Source organism: Sturnus vulgaris, chromosome 20, assembly GCF_052056855.1.
Source record: "Sturnus vulgaris isolate bStuVul1 chromosome 20, bStuVul1.hap1, whole genome shotgun sequence".
NCBI lineage: Eukaryota > Metazoa > Chordata > Aves > Passeriformes > Sturnidae > Sturnus > Sturnus vulgaris.
Genome location: NC_142262.1, coordinates 1,008,487 through 1,024,049, shown reverse-complemented (window position 1 = coordinate 1,024,049; position 15,563 = coordinate 1,008,487). Strand labels below are relative to the sequence as shown.

The window sequence follows — 15,563 nt, the reverse complement described above, 5'->3', positions numbered from 1 at the left end:
CGTGTGACTTCTTCCTGCGCCTTTGACAGAGCCTGGCCCATGGCTCCTCCTCCTACATTTTCCTATAGCCCCATGGCCCCTCAACAGGCTCACAGCTTCCCACTGTTCTCCCTCACGCTACAACCCCCCTTGTAGCCTCATGGTTCCCCCCTCTTCCTCACAGCTCACTTCCTACCCCAGAACCCCCTAATAGCTCCACTTTTTTTTATGGCCCCCAAGAATACCATGAGCCCCCCTGCCCCATAGTTCCGTCTCGCCAACCTGCCTCGTCCAATAGCCCTATGACTCCCTCATCTTCCTGACAGCTCCCCCCACTCATAGCTCCCCAGTAGCCCCAGTCCCCAAAATCTCATTTTCCCCCGAAAATACCCCATGGCGCCCCGCCCACGTGGGCTGAGCCCCGCCCCTTTCTCGCCCCGCAGAGCCACGCCCATCCCATACTCTCCTCTCATTGGTTTGCTTCCGATAAGCACCGCCCCCACAGCAGTCCACGCCTCCCTCTCCATCCCTCCTTACTCCCGCCCCCTCCCTCCGCCTCAGCCAATCGCGTCTCTCCCCCCGCCCTTTCCTCCCTTCCCATTGGCCGCTCGCCGCCAGCCCCGCCCAATGGCTGTGGCCGGAGCGCGGCCGTAGGTGAGGGGATGGGGGCGTTTAATGGCGGCTGAGGGGGGTCCAGGGGAGCCAAGGGAGTTCCAGGGGCAGCGGGGACAGGGTCAGGGCCTCGCTTTCGGCATCTCACCCGCGTGTGGGTGCGTGGGGCTCATTACCGTGGGCGTGAGAGGTTGGGGTCTGAAGGCTTGAGGAGGCTTGGAGGGTTTGGGGTCTGGGCTGGAGGTCTGCGGGGATTGGGAGTTGGGGGGTCCTGGAAGTGTCTGGGTCATGAGGGGCTCTGGGCCTGGGGATATGGGCTGGAGTCATGGGAGGCTTGGGGCTGGGTTTTCTGGGGGTCCTGGGGAGGGGTCTGGGCCATGGGAGCTTGGAGTTGGGTACCTTGTGGCTCTTGGTGGGGGTCTGGGACTTGAGGGGCTTGAGACCCGGGGATGGAGGTCCTGGGGCCAGCTGGGAACTGGGAGCTTGGGCTTGGACCTGTGGCTGGGGTCCTGAGCCTTGGGAGTGGGGGAATTTGGGGGGATCTGGATTTTGGGGGCTTAGAGGCATAGGTGTGGCAGCTGGATCATCCTGAGGGGCTCCGGGATTTGGGAGCTTCAGGCCGGGGCTTATCTCTGTGTCATAAGGGGGCTTGGGGCCATGAGGGGCCTGGGGCTTCAAAGCTAGGGAGTCTGAGCTTCAGGGATTTGGGAGGCTGGGGCTCAAGGTGCCGTGCTGGGCCTGGGCTCCTGAGCCTGTGTTCCTGCCGGGCGGTTTCCATGAGAGCCGTTTGTTTCCCCAGGCTGTGGAGCCAGAGGCATTGCCAAGGGCTGTGGTGGAGCCCTGAGAGGGGAAGCCAGGTCTGCTAGGGGAGGGAGTTTAGGGACAGTGTGGGTAATAAAGAAATAAAGTGATCTGGTGTTTTCGTGGATCAGCACTGGGGCTGGCAGAATGCAGAGGGGAAGAGGTGGGAATGTGCTGCCCCAAGCTGGGAGGGGTCCCAGCTTTTCCTGTGCCTCCCGAGAGGGCATGGACACTTCTGAACAAACTCTTGGCAGGGACTGGGAGCTTGGCAGGAGAGGATCCTTTGGGAGCTGCTCAGGTGGTTCTTCGGCATCTCAGCCTTATGTGGGTTGTGGAGTGAGCTGAACCTCCAGCCTGTACAGATGGGGCCGTTCTGGGCCCGTGTGATCCTCTGGCAGCCATGGGCTGTGTGGAGTGAAGGAACCTGGGATGGGGAGCAGGGCTTTTCCCTCCCTTTAGTCTTCTGCTGGAATCCCATAAATGTGACAGCAGCTCATGGGGGAGTTCACCTGGGCTGTGTGTGGGTTATTTGCCACGTGGCAATTTGGAGGAAGGTGTTTTGTCCATTTGGGCAGCAGTTCCAGCTCTGTGTGCCGGTGCTCACCTGGTTCTGAGGCTCGATGCTCCATGCCTTCCCCTCTCTGTGCTGTGCTTCCAGGGCTCCTTCCTCCTGCTCCATCATGAAGAGCACCCGGAGCTGCTGCTCCGTCCAGAGCTCTGATGTCGCAGACCTGATCCTGACGGGGCTCCCGGCGCCGGTGTCGCGGCGCCCCGGCAGTGCCTCTCCTGCCAAGCTCATGGCACGCTCCGTGTCCGTGGCTGCCGACAGCAAAGCCAAGAGGAACGCCCCGGTGAGCCCTGTCCTTCCCTTTCCTGTGCCAGGGCAGGGAGCTCATGCCTGGCATATGGGATGGCTCCAGGCACGCCCATGTCCCTCTCGATGTGGTTCCCCCAGCACCAGCTCGGCTTTGTTCTAGCACTGCTGGTGACTCTCTGCTCGGTGCAGAAGTAGGGAGCATCAGGATTCCATCTTTTCCCATCTTGCCCTTCACCTCCCTGCACTAATTTCCACCTGGCAAGTCCCGATTTCCCTGCTGGGATGTCAGGCCCAGCCTGCTCCTGTTCCTGCTGCACTGGGGGCTCCTGAGTGGGGGTTCCACAGAGGGAATGAGCCCCAGGTGCTTGCTGGGTTCTGTCAGGATCCAGCAGACAGTCTGTGCTCCATGCTGAGTAATCCTTTGGCAGCATTCCCACGCCCTTGTTCCCTGGAGCTTGTGCTAAGGAACGTGTTCCTGCTGGCTCAGCAGTGCCCGACTGAGGTGTCATTGCTTGCTGCCTCAAGGAGAGCTTGGCAGCCCTGGGGTGGTGGAAACTCCGTGTCCCACTGGGTGAGAGGGTGGGGGGAGCCTGCCTGTGCTCTTCCTGAACGTGGCTGCTGAATTTATCCCTGCTCTCCACAGGAAGATGCGGGATCCCGGGCCATGAACAACCTGCGCAGGTCCAACAGCACCACCCAGGTGAACCAGCGGGTGAACAGCTCACACAGGTACAGCTCCAGCCACAGACTGTGTCCATCTGTCCTGTGGGTGGCACTGGGGGACACCCCACCCATGTGTCCAACCTCTCTGTGTGGGAACAGGAGCCTTTCCAAAATACCCTGAGCTCTGTCATGCACATCAGGAGTTAAAACCTGGCCACGGAAAACCAAGGTCTGGCGCTTTGGTTATTTTTTTGAGGAGGAAATGTTTAGGGTTTCATAGGATCACAGAACAGCCTGACTTCTCTGTCAGGGTAGTGCCCAGCTTCTGTGAGCAACTTGTGCCAAGGCCTCACTACCATCACAGGGAAGAATTTCTATTTGGGGAAAGGGAGTGTATTTCTGTGGCTGTGACAAAAAACATTCCATTTGATTCCAACAGCCCTCATGGACCCTCCAGGCCATAACTGGGCTGTGTGAGGAGACAAAAGTTCTCTGTTCCCAGTGCCTTCTGAGTTGGGATTTTCCATTCTCCTGTTGGTCTGTGCCCATCCCTATCACTACACACCACCACAGTTTTACCATCTGTGTAAAAACGAGTCATTTGTGGATTTTGTGGCCATGTAACGATTCTCCAGCCCCTTTCTCCTCTGTGTCACACTGGAGTATCTAAATGCCCTGCATAGCCAGAGTGTGTCCGTGGCTGGAGTTATCCCAGAACCCCTGTTCTCTCCTCTCTGCCTTCCCTGGGTCTGGATAAAGCTCGGAGCAGACAGCAGACTTCCTGGCCTTCTTTGAGGGCGATCCAGGAGGAAGGAAGAAACTGGCAACTCTGAGCAAAACCTCCCCGGAAAAGAAAACCACATGGAATATCTTGGTGAGGACAGCAGGCTCTGGGAGTGGGTGGGCCAGGTCGGCTCTGTGCTTCTGCTGGTGTTTGCCCAGGTGGGTTTAGTACCCTTATCCCTGCTGTCTCCATGGCAGGATGACCAGCCCCGGGCATTCCCAGGCCTCTCTGGCTCCCACAGCCTCGAGCTGCCTGCGGGCATGAGGAGGAAGGAAGCCACCGTGCTCCTGGCTGCCAACTTCACTGCCAACAACAGGTGGGACAAAGGGTCCTGAGGAGGGGAGTGGGCAGAACTGCAGGGAGAAAACACCCAGAGGGGGGATGGTGCTGTTCCTGACGCTCCTGTTCTCTCCACACAAGGAGCAACAAGGGCGCAATGGGCAACTGTGTCACCACCATGGTGCACAACAACTACTCCACTGCTGAGAAGGGCCCTGCTCCCAAGAGCTCCAACCAGGCTCCCAGTTCCCTCAAGTGAGTGTGGGGGATGTCCTGGCTCTGCAGCTGGGCTGGCCCCAGGGTTGTGTGTGGCACAGAACAGGGCTGAGTGGCTTCGTCTTGTGTCCCAGCAATGTCGTCAAAGCGACCTCGAACGAGGACGGGGAAGGCAGCAGCAGCTTCGTGAAGTCTCAGAAGAATTTCTCCAGCAACAACATCATGACCCGCAACAACAACAGCAGCAGTAGCAGCAGCAGCAGCAGCAGCGTTCCCCGGAGGAGGGAGGTGACCGAGGAGGAGGCCGAGAGGTGAGGGAAGGGGCAGGAGGGCAGTGCCAGGAGGTGTGAGGAGCTCCAGGGCAGATCGTTCTTGTCCTGTGGGATTTCACGCTGGGGAAAGGCCACTCTTAGTGCACTCTCCTGGTGCTGTGGGGAAGCCACAGTGTGAGCTGTGCTGACCCTCCCTCGCTGTGCCCACAGGTTCATCCAGCAGGTGAACCTGGCTGCTGTCACCATCCAGCGCTGGTACCGGCGCCACTCACAGCGGCACAGGACGGCGGCTGCGGCTCTGGGGCGCCTGATGGCTGCCAAGAGGGAGGTTGGTCCTGTCCCCTGCTCTGTAGCCCAGGCCACCCAACACCCGTGTCCCACTGGCCACGCAATTGGAGTCCCTTTAGTCCCCAGACCTGGGCTGTGAGAGTTGAGGGGGCTCTGACTTTGCGTTCAGCAGCCTCCCATGGTCCAGAGAGCTGGGGAGGGTCCTGTTCCCTCAGAGCTGTGCTGGCTGTGTCCAGGGATTAGCCTGGGTTGAGTTCCAGCAGCAGCTGAGACCCAAAGGTTCAGCACCACACAGCTCCAGTTCCCCCAGCCCCCTGACTGGGAGCAATCAGACACTGGCAGTAGCAGCACAGGTCTCCCTGAATTGCCATTGTCAGGGCCACACTGGTGGCCAGAGAAGGGATGCCCCATCTCAGCTTATCTAACGAATCCCTAATGAGGTGGCTTGTTAGAGTGACGAGGTTTCGCAGCTATTTGTGTTTCTTTGTGTTCAATTATTTATCCCAGTAATGAAAAGCTCCGTTGCTCTTGCGTGTGAGTCTATTTTTAAGCCTTGTCTCCTCGATGGTTGCAGACCCAGATGATGATATAATAATAATAATAATTGCATTGAGGATCTGAAGAAAATGAGCTGCTCCAAGGTGGAGCTGTGCCAAGGGCTCTTCACCTGCACAGAGGGGAGGATGGAAAGCCTGCATTTGGGGTGACCCAGGTGTGGGTGCCCCTCACACTTCTCAGTGCTGGGTGCTGGAGAACTCTCAGTAACATTTTTGACCCTCCTCTCTGAAAGGAAAGGCAGCAGCGGATGGAGGAGGGGAATATCCTGGATTTGCAGGAGAGGAAGGACGAGGAACGCCGGAAGATCCGAGAGGAGAAGGCACGGCTGGCCCGGCACGCTGCCATCCAGGTAGGGCCAGGGCCAGGCCTGTGTGACACCATTTGTTGGCATCATCCAGCGAGGCAGCAGAGGCCTCTCTGCATCTCCAGAGCCTTGGCACAGGGCAGGATCAGAGCCAGCCTTGGAAATGGAGTGCTCCCTCCGGAGATGGAGGTGCCACGGAGCAGTTTCCTGCTGTGCTCCTGCCAAGCCTTGGCAGCTCCTTCTGAGCTTGTGAAGACACTGCTGGTTTCTGTGTAGTTCTCAGGAAAATGGTGACCATGTTGAGACAGGGAGACTCCAAGCTCTGTGGAATGGCCAAAGATGTGTATGGGAATGGGATCCTTCTCAGGAGCAGGGCCCTCCAGAGAGGGCCGAGTACTGCTCCATGTCCCTTGGCAGGAAGCAGCACGTCCATTGTCACCCTGCTCTTGCAGCTGGTGGTGCAGATGGGGTTGGCACAGGCTGCAGGAGTTGGCAGTAAAGCTGGGAATGTTTTAAACCCCAAATTTTCTTTGCCCTAATTGGAATCATGTTCCATCTGGGAGGGGTTGGGGGAGACACATCAGTGAGCAGCTGGAGGATGCAAAAACGCTGCCACAGCCTTGCAAACACAGGCTTGTGCCATCCCAAAACTTCAGGACATCGATGGCTCCTCTGTCCCCACAGGAGTTGCAGCAGAAAAGGGCCCAAAAGGCCTCGGAGACAAAACACTCACCAGAAGAGCTGGTGCTGGTGAAGGAGAGCAGGAGGGTGCCCAAGAAGAAGCCTGGTGCCAAACCTGCCTCAGCCAGGAATGTCAGCCCGGCTGGCAGCCTCACCAAAGCCAACAACGCCGGTGAGTCCCTCTGGCGTGTCCCCAAAGCTTTGGGAGTGAGAGGAAGGAGGGCTCAAGGAGCTGTTTGCTCTGAGGAGCTGCTTCCCAGGGGCTGGCTGTGGTGAGTGCCTGAGAACAGTCTGGTTCCTGCAGAGGCCAATTCCCCCCTGGCAGCCGGGGAGCCTGAAGGAAACAGCCTGGGAGCTCTTGGCTCTGTGCCCTCACAGGACCTCGGCTCAGAGGACAAACTGCAGGTGGGTCTGGCTGTGCCTCCTGGGGGCCCTGCTCTGCCAGCACAACATCAGAGCCTTTGCTGGCTTCTGGGGAGACCCAGAAAACTCATTCTCTCATTTTCTCCCTTAGGATGTGAGCACCAGGGAGACAGGTAATGAGGACCTGGAGACAGCAGTGACTGCTGGCAGCAGGGCTCCATCCAAGGTCACGCTCAACGAGCTGCTGGACACACTCCGGCTGCTGGAAGAGGAGCCAGAGCTGCTGCCCCCACCCAAGCTCCTCAAGAAAGACAAATATGCCTGGATGGACAGGGTGAGCTGGGGATGAGACTGCTGTGTCCATCCTTGGACAGTGATGGCTGCCTGGTGAGAAACAGCTGGGCACTGCTAGGGAAGGTGGTGGAGGAGCTTGGAGTGGGTGATGGAGGAATTTGGAGGAGGAGGTGGAGGAGTTTGGAGGTGGTAGAGGAATTGTTTGGTGCACTGAGGGCTTGGACATTTGCAAGGAACAGTAACCCGTGCAACAGCTGGTGGTGGGAGAGGGTTTATCCCGAGGATCAGGCTGGTTACTGGGGTGCAGTGATGGAGAAAAGCCAGCACCTCTCCTCCCGAGCCTTCCTCCCCTCATTCACCACGGTGATTTCCCAGCAGGAGCCCAGCTCCAACTCCCTGACTGCTGATAACTTGGAGAAGTTTGGGAAGCTGAACCACCCACCAGGGGTCCCTGAGGATGGGGCTCTGCTCTCAGAGGCCAAGCTCCAAAGCATCATCAGTTTCCTGGATGAGATGGAGAAGTCAGAGCAGGAGAGGCCCAGGTCTGCTGCCTCAGCCACGCAGCGCGAGGTGAGTCCCTCTGGCGTGTGGGAATCCATTCCTGGTGGGAATCATCCCCTGTCTCCCTGTCCTCATTCCAGGTGGTTCCACCACCTTTTCATCACGTTTTTTCTGCTGTGGCAGGGCTTCCTTTTGGAAGAGGAGCTGGCTCACGTGGAGCAGGTGTCAGCTGTTGCCACGGAGGTGACAAACTCCATGATGAAGCTGAAGCTGGAAGTGGAGGAGAAGAAGAGAGCCATCAGCCTGCTGCAGACTGCTCTGGTGTGTCAGCTTCACATGTGGTTCTTGGGGCTATGAAGCTCATGATCAGGACTATCTCTTGGTTTTACAGAATCATGGAATTGTTTGGGTTGGAGGGGACCTTAAAGATCATCATTTGACCCCTGCTCCCCACAGACTCAGCAGCGGGAACTGACTGACCGACACATCAAACAGACCGAGAAGGAGCTCGGCCACCAGCTCAGGCTGCAGAGGGAGCAGTATGAGGCAGCTATCCAGAGGCACCTGGCCTTCATTGACCAGGTAATCCCTCATCCCAACTCCTGAAGGCAGAGGCTGAGCTGGCTGCTCCTGCCTGATGCTGGCTCCTCGCCTTGCCCAGCTCCTCGATGACAAGAAGGTGCTGAGTGAGAAGTGCGAGGCCGTGGTGGCAGAGCTGAAACAAGTGGACCAGAAGTATGGCCAGAAGATCGCCCAGATGCAGGAGCAGCATGAGCTGGTGAGGGGACAGGGAACATAGGGGGACACGTGTGCTGGTTTTGCTCAAATGGGGCCTCTGCCCGGGGCAGTACAGTCTCTGTCACCTCGGTGGGACCTGGTCACTCCAAGGAGATCTTCCCTGTGCACGTAAAATCTCTGTCACCACAGAGCTTTATCCTGGCTCCCCAGAAGGCTCTTGTCTTCTGCTGCCCAGGGCCAGGAGCATGGCACTGACCAAGGGACAGTGTAAGCTCCCAGGCTCTTCTTGGAGAGACCCTTCACACATACCTGGCACAGGTTCCCCAGAGAAGTTGTGGCTACCCCATCCCTGGAAGTGTCCAAGGCCAGGTTGGACAGGACTTGGAGCAGCCTGGGGTAGTGGAAGCTGTCCCTGTCCATGGCAGGATTTGGAACTGAGTGAGCTTTAAGGTCCCTTTCAACCCAAACCATTCTGTGATTCCATGATCTCCCTGAAGGCAGAGCTCACCCTGGTCTCTGGGGGTGACCAGGGTGTGGTGCTGGCACAAACCCAATGCCATGGAGGAATTTTGCTTCTCCTGCCCTGTTCCAGGCCTGGCAGGAAGGCAGCACCACTGGGCTCATCCCAGCTCTGCCATCCCAGTCCCTGCTTGTCCTTGACCTTGGAGCTGAGCTCATGCCTGGCCTGACCATGGGAGTCCCTTGGTTCTGGAGCAGGCTCCAATCACACAGGCTCCCGGCCAGTCCTTCAGCTTGTCCCTGTCCTTGTCCCTTGTACTATCTCCCCTCTTCCCCATGGACTCTGCCCAGCTCTGTCCTGCCCGTGGCTCCCACAGACACGGCTCTGTGGATTTGCCTCTCTCCCACCATCCCCCTTCTCTCTCCATCCCCTCCTTTCTTTCTCCCCAGGTCTGGCGCACTTTGGGCCCCTTTTGTGAGGTAAATGTGGTCTTTGCTCTCTTTTGTGCCTTGCCCTCTGCTCTCGTGCCCTGACGTGCTCTAGCCCTGCTCCAGCCCCTGCCAGAGGGTTTTCCATGGCAGGGAGAGGGAAGGCTGGAGAGGAAAGCACCATCACACAGGGACAGATGGGCTGCCCTGCATGCAGGGACCTTCCCAGTTCCCCTTCCCTGTCCATCGGTGCTCTGGTGTCTTGGCAGTGAGCACTTTCCCAAGGGGATAGAGGAGAAGGCACTGGGAGAGTGTGTGGCCACTTCTCTGGGCTGGAGGAACACACCTGGCCAGGGCTGTGCATGTATCCATGTGCAGCTCCACAGCTTCCTTCTCAACAGCCCGGCTCCCAGGCCTTTTCTCTCCCTGCTTCTCTGAGGTTTTCCCGTTTGCTTCCAAACAGGAGATTAAGAAACTGAAGGAACTCATGAGTGCAACAGAGAAAATCCGGCGGGAGAAGTGGATTGAGGAGAAAACCAAAAAGATCAAAGAAATCACGGTAAAAGGTACGAGCAGGTTCCCTCAGCCAGGGACAGTGCCAGGGTGGTCCAGGAGAGATTGGGAAGAGCTCCTTGGTGTGGGCAGCGCTTGCTCTGTGTTTCTGGTGGAGCAGATGCCAGAGGACAAGAAAACCCTTCTGTGCTCATCCCCCCTCCTTACGAGCCCCTTTGAGCCGGGTGAGGGCATTGGGGTGGGATCCAAGCTGAGCCATTCCCGTCCTTCCCGCTGTCCCAGGGCTGGAGCCGGAGATCCAGAAGCTCTTGGCCAAGCACCGTGAGGACATCAGGCAGCTGAAGCTGCTGCACGAGGCCGAGCTGCTGCAGTCGGACGAGCGGGCGGCGCAGCGCTACGGGCGGCAGGCGCAGGAGCTGCGGGGGCTGCTGGAGAGGGAGAAGGAGGAGCAGAGCCAGCGAGAGCGGGAGCGGGCCCGGCAGAGGTGTGTCACTGCAGGCTCAGTGCCAGTCTGGGGCTCACAGGTCTGGGGTGCTGCCCAGCACTGCTGGCGGGATCTTAATATTTGCAGCTCCACGGGGAGGAGCCCCTTTTCTCTCCACCGGCCTCAGGTGGGCGATGCTGTTGAGCTGGGAACATTGTCTGGCATCGTGAAGGGCAAGGTGGAAGAGGCTGAGTGCTCAAAGGCACATCCCTGGAGTGTCTGTGTCCCACAGGTGTGAGCAGCAGCTGGAGCAGGAGGAGCAGGCACTGGAGCTGCAGCGGCGCCGGCTCTATGCTGAGGTGGCCGAGGAGAAGGAGAGGCTGAGCCAGCAAGCAGCCAGGTGAGCAGGCTGGGGGCCTGGGGCTGGGGGCAGCCATGGGGCTGTGGGGCCAGACTCCTGTGGGAAAAGGGGCTGGCATGGATGCTGGGAGCTGTGTCTGTGCAGGCAGCAAGCAGAGGCAGAGGAGCTGCGGCGGCAGCTGGAGGCCAACAGCTCAGCCCTCACCCGGGCACTGCGGGACAAGCACGCCAAGGAGAAGGAGGAGCAGGAGAGGCAGCACCAGGTCTGGTTTCCCCTCAACTCCAGCCCTTTGGGTGCTGGTACCACCACGCCTCAGACCCCTTCCAGCCAGCACAGGGGCTCAGGGCTGAGCTGATGATTTCCCTTCTCACAGGCAGAACTGAAGGTGCTGAAGGACCAGCTGGAGCTGGAGAAGCAGGCCTGGGAGGCCAACTATGTGAAGAAGGAGGTAATGGCCAGAGCTGTCCTCCAAAGGTGCCACCCATAGGCTCTGAGAGGAATTTGAGGCCTCGTTTGCTGTCTCCATTCCAGGAAGCCTGGCTGCTGTCTCGGGAGCGGGAGCTGCGGGAGGAGATGAGGAAGGAGAGGGACAAAGAGATTGAGCTGGTGATCCAGCGCCTGGAGGCTGACACATCCTTGGCCAAGGAGGAGTGCGAGAGGGCAGCAGAGAACAGGTGAGGGGGAAAGGGAGGAGGCAGTCCCAGGTCCTCCAGGGGCTGGTCCCCTTTCCTGTCCCCTGGGCATCTCTCCAGTGAGCTCTGGAGCAGTGTTAGTGCAGGCAGGAGTAGTTCACAGGGACAAAGTTTACATCTCACCTGAGGAAACAGCCCTGGATCTCTTGTGGGGCCGTGCTGCTGTGCCCTGATCCCTCCTGATCCCTGATCCTGGGGCTGGGATGAGCCAAGCTGCCTGTCCTTCCTGCCCTTAGGATCAAGAGGATCCGAGACAAGTACGAGGTGGAGCTGCAGGAGCTGGAGCGGTCGGAGCGGAAGCTGCAGGAGCGCTGCAATGAGCTCAAGGGGCGGCTGGCCGAGCTGGAGGGGGAGAGCATCCGGCTGCAGGGCCTGCTGAAGCACAAGGAGCAGGAGGTGGAGGAGATCCGGAAGGTGAGCGAGGAGCAGAGCCAGGGCCCTGCCTGGCCCGTGCCCAGCTGTGCCAGGGGCACAGAGGCCTGACCGAGGTGATCTGGCAGGAATTTGCAGACAGGCTGGTGGGCACGGAGGAGGAGAACGCGCGGCTGAAGGCAGAGATGGCAGAGCTGAGGGCACGGCAGCACCTGGAGCTGGACAGGCTGGTGCAGGAGAAGGACCGGGAGCTGGAGGAGGTGCACAGGAGGTGAGGGAGCCCAGGTGTGGTACAGGAGCTCAGTGCTGCATCCTTGGGAATGGCTTCCAGCCCTGTCCAGGTAAACCAGGCAGAGGAGTCTTGCCCAAGCTGGCTGCTGCTCAGCCACCCTGAATCCTGTTTCTTGTCACTGCTGGCCTGCTCTGTGCCATCCTCTCCCCTGACTCAGGGCTGACCTGAGTGGCAGTGGAGCACAGCTCTGTGTGCTTTCCTCCCTGGCTGTACTCTGGCCATGATCACTGTCACCTCCTGGGGGCTCTCTGTGGCTCACACATGATACCTGTGACTGCAGCCACATGATCTTCTCCAGAGGGTCAGGCCCCAGGGTCAGGGCACAGAGGCTGAGAGCAGCTGGGACAAAATGATAATTAAGCCTTAGGAAGCTAATGTCCCTTTGTTCCTGTAGATGAGTCAGTCCACACTACACAGCACCCACCCATAGAATAAAGGTGCTGCCAGTGTATGATGCCACCTGGAACCCAACTTTGGCTGGGGGAGAGGGGCTGAGCTCCTGGGGCTGAACCTGCCCGGGGGCAAGGCCCAGCCCCGTGTTTGGCACAGCCCCCATGTCCTTGTCAGGGTGAAGGCAGCAGTGCTGAGGAAGGAGGAGAGCATGAGCAGCCTGCGGAAGCAGTACGAGGTGAGTGAGGGCTCCCTGCCCTGGCTGTGGCTGTGGCTGTGGCTGGGCACTGTGAGCTCTCTCTCCCCTGTGCTCCGTGGCAGGCAGCTGTGCAGAGAGCCAACCTCCTGGAATCCCTGCTGGAGCAGCAGCGGCAGCTGGCCATGGAGTGACCGTCCTGCTGGGGCTGGCCTCAGGCTCTCCCCTCCCTCTTGTCTTGTTCTCCACAGCCTGGTCCCAATGCCATGGCCGTGTTGTGACACTTGGTGGCCTTCAGATGTTTGGCAGTTTTGTTCTGATAATAAATCTCTGCTGGTTTCTAACAGCTGTTTCTATACTTGTGCACATCAGTGCCAGGGCACGAGTGGCTCCTTCTCGAGGTCTGTGCCCCACTCCCACCTTCCCAACCCCATTCTTGTGTCCCAAAGACCCTTTCTTTGCTCTTAGGGTGCCCAGCACCCCAATCTAGGCCTTGCTTCCTGTTCTAAACTGAAATATCCAGTAGGATCCAGGGCAGGATGTGATCCCACAGCCTCTGCTACCTGCACATTCCTCAACCCCCCCCCCGACAGGGCCGGGAAATGCCTGGGCTGGGCCGGTGGCATCTGTTTCCTCTCTGTTTGCACTCTCCGGGAGTGTGCAGCCGCTCTGGTCCCTCCCCCGGGCCGGCAGATGTTTTCTCAGCAGAGTCCCTGGTCTTTCCCATCCGTCCTGCTCGTCCCTGTGCTCGGCTGGAGCCTCCCCCTGCCCCATGGCAGCACTGCCAGAGCCCCCGCGGTCACATGGAGCCGCAGAGGGACCCTTTGTCACCGCAGGAAGCTGCGCAAGGGCTCGACCACTTCCCGACGCTGGCGTTTGTCCCAGCGTGGGCTCCTGGCTGCAGCTCCCGGGGGCGGTGTGAGCCCGTGGATGGCCCAGATCCCTGCCCGTGCTTTGGCACTGCATTTGGGTGTTGTGGGGCACGACCCGCTCCTGCAGCTCCAGAGTGGCTGGGTCCTGCACAGCGGAGCAGTGGCCGTGCCGGTCTCTGTTCCCTTCTCCCCTCTGTGCCAGGCTGGGGAGCTCATCCTGGTGAGCTGGGAAAGGTCGGGCATTGCGCTTGTTCGGCTCTTGCTGTTTTTCCAAGGAATTTCCTGAGCGCCGCTTCCGACCCTGCACAGCCTCCACGTGGGCCACCCCAGCGGCTCCTGCCCCCGGCTCTGGAAGATCTGGCGTGGGAGAAAGGGGCTCAGTCCCCGGCCAGGGGATCAACTGTAGGACCCCGAGCCCCGTGCGGCATCGCCACTGTGGGGTGAACACCCACCCGCGGTCCCCGGGGTGTGCCCGGCCCGGTTCCCGCCGCTCCCCGAGGCTCCGGCATCTTCCCGGCCCCTCCCCGGCATCGCCCGGGCTAATTTCTAGGCCAGTGCCCGGTTCAGGCATGAATACATCAGCGCCGTTGCATAACGGGGATGCGGATTTTCACCGGCTGGCTGCCCGTGCCTGCGCCCCCCGCCCGCATCCCGGGGGTCCCACGGGACTGCGTGGCAGGAGCATGTCCGTGTCCTGTCCCTGTCCTGTCCCTGAGCACCGCGGGAGCTCAGCCGGGCTGGCGGCTTCTGTGCGGCCGCTGCGGGCTCTGCCAAAGATCCCCAATGAAGGAGCGAGCCCCTCTCCCCCCGGCTGCCCCGGGATTAGGGGGATGAGCGGAGCCCGCTGCCTGCCGCGGTGCCGGGAAGGAGGTCAGGAGGAGCACCGGGGGCTTTTGGCAGCCGCCGCACGGGAATCGCGGCTCAATCTGGTGTCTGCCCGGGAGGGGATTAGCTACAGCCCCAGACAAATCAGCCGAGAAGCCGGAGCGAGTGGCAGGATCCGAGCAGGGTAATCTCCCCTTGGGAAGGATCTGTAATCTCCCCTGCTAATTGGGGCGGCGGCAGCGGCACTGCCCCGGCCGGGAGGGGATGTCAGGGGACCGGTGCCACCCTGTGCCGGGGTTGGACCAGCGCTTCCACAGCCCCGACCTCAGGGCTGCACCTGAGAGGCTCCCTGGGGCCTTGGGCTTCGATTCTCCTTTGGGATTTTTCCTTTTTACAGCTGCGTTGGAAATGTGGTGGGAAGCAGGACAAGTGGCAGGGTGCACAGGGCAGGTGCTGGGTTTGGGTGACCGTGACAGATCCTCCTCCTGGATGCTCTGAGGCCCATGGAGGAGCTCAGTGTGTCCCATATGTCGATCATGGCCATTTGCACATCCAGAAAGGACCAGGGACCAAGTGGAGCAGAGCACAATGGGAGCAATGGGGTGCCCATAAGCTGCATCCCAGCTGGGGGTCTCCAAAATGAGTGATGGGGCACCAGCAGTCACCTGCTCCTCCTGGCAGAGGGACTGGGGGGTCCTGTGGGACAGAGCTGCTCCAGAGAGAAACGCGGAGGCAAGGGAGAAGGGAGAAACTGGCTCCAACGTGTTTATTCTCCCAGCAGCCGGTAATTTTTCCAGGCCTGTATCTATTTGTGGCGACGTGACATGTGCAGCGTGGTGCTGTTCTGTGCAGGCTTGAAGGCTTGTAAAAAATTAATCGTGTACGCAAAATTTGGCTTTAAATATTCAAACTGGCAGTGGGGATGTGCGAGCCCCGTGCTCAGAGCTGGGGTGGGACAAAGGGGTTCCCTGGAATGGGATGGGACAGGACGGGACAGGATGGGACAGGACGGTCCTGCCGTGACCCTGAAGGAAAGTCCAGCCTGGTTCCCAGGTGGGCTCGGTGACAATGGCACCCACAGCTTTGCCAGGGTCTGGCTGGGAGCTGCTGGGGGGGTGTGGGATGTTCCCTGCCAAGGAATTTGGACTGTTGGGTTTTGGAGCATCCCGTGTTTGGAGGGCACACTCCCATGTGCCAGGGCTGTGGCATCGAGCAGGCAAGGCCAAGCCATGGCCCCACATGGGGCAGCCCCCCAGCCCAAGGGGGACCCCACAACTTGGGCCTGGCTGGGGCTGCTGGGGGCTCTGCTCCCCCTCAGGATGGGACTGGGGGGCTGCAGGGTGAGGCTGTGCTGGGCCACAGGGGCAGAGATGGGGTGCAGGGTGTGTGTGTGAGGGGGGGCTGGTGGCAGGTTGAGGCTGTGGGCAGAGCTGCCCATCCTGTCTCTGTTTCCCATCCCCGGCCCCATCCCTGCTCGCGGTGCCCGGGATGGGTCAAAGCCGGAGCAGTTCCTTACTTAGGAGATCCCAGCCCTGCTCCCGGGGGATCCCGTCCCCACTCTCGGGGGTGGCTGCCCCTCGGGGGTCCC

The 15,563-nt window shown here is 59.9% G+C and overlaps 1 protein-coding gene across 4 annotated transcripts; it reads left to right on the top strand.

Moving 5' to 3' along the window:
* Positions 1-665: 665 nt before the first annotated feature.
* On the top strand, positions 666-12,622 carry CEP131 (centrosomal protein 131). 4 transcript variants are annotated; one of them, XM_088176824.1, is made up of 27 exons: positions 666-749; positions 2,051-2,243; positions 2,853-2,938; positions 3,632-3,746; positions 3,854-3,972; positions 4,077-4,190; positions 4,286-4,462; positions 4,634-4,751; positions 5,502-5,618; positions 6,258-6,426; positions 6,559-6,659; positions 6,769-6,951; positions 7,287-7,481; positions 7,596-7,733; positions 7,869-7,994; positions 8,074-8,190; positions 9,060-9,089; positions 9,502-9,604; positions 9,834-10,035; positions 10,268-10,375; positions 10,481-10,598; positions 10,710-10,784; positions 10,868-11,010; positions 11,265-11,442; positions 11,529-11,671; positions 12,260-12,320; positions 12,404-12,622. In XM_088176824.1, exons 2-27 carry the CDS (start codon positions 2,073-2,075, stop codon positions 12,470-12,472), a joined length of 3,276 nt encoding a protein of 1,091 aa, XP_088032950.1. In that variant the 5' UTR covers positions 666-749; positions 2,051-2,072; the 3' UTR covers positions 12,473-12,622. The 4 variants fall into 4 exon arrangements, with proteins under 4 accessions (XP_088032950.1, XP_088032952.1, XP_088032951.1 ...); XM_088176825.1 differs by having other exon boundaries at positions 667-749; positions 7,290-7,481; XM_088176826.1 differs by lacking the exon at positions 9,060-9,089.
* The last annotated feature ends 2,941 nt before the right edge of the window (positions 12,623-15,563 follow it).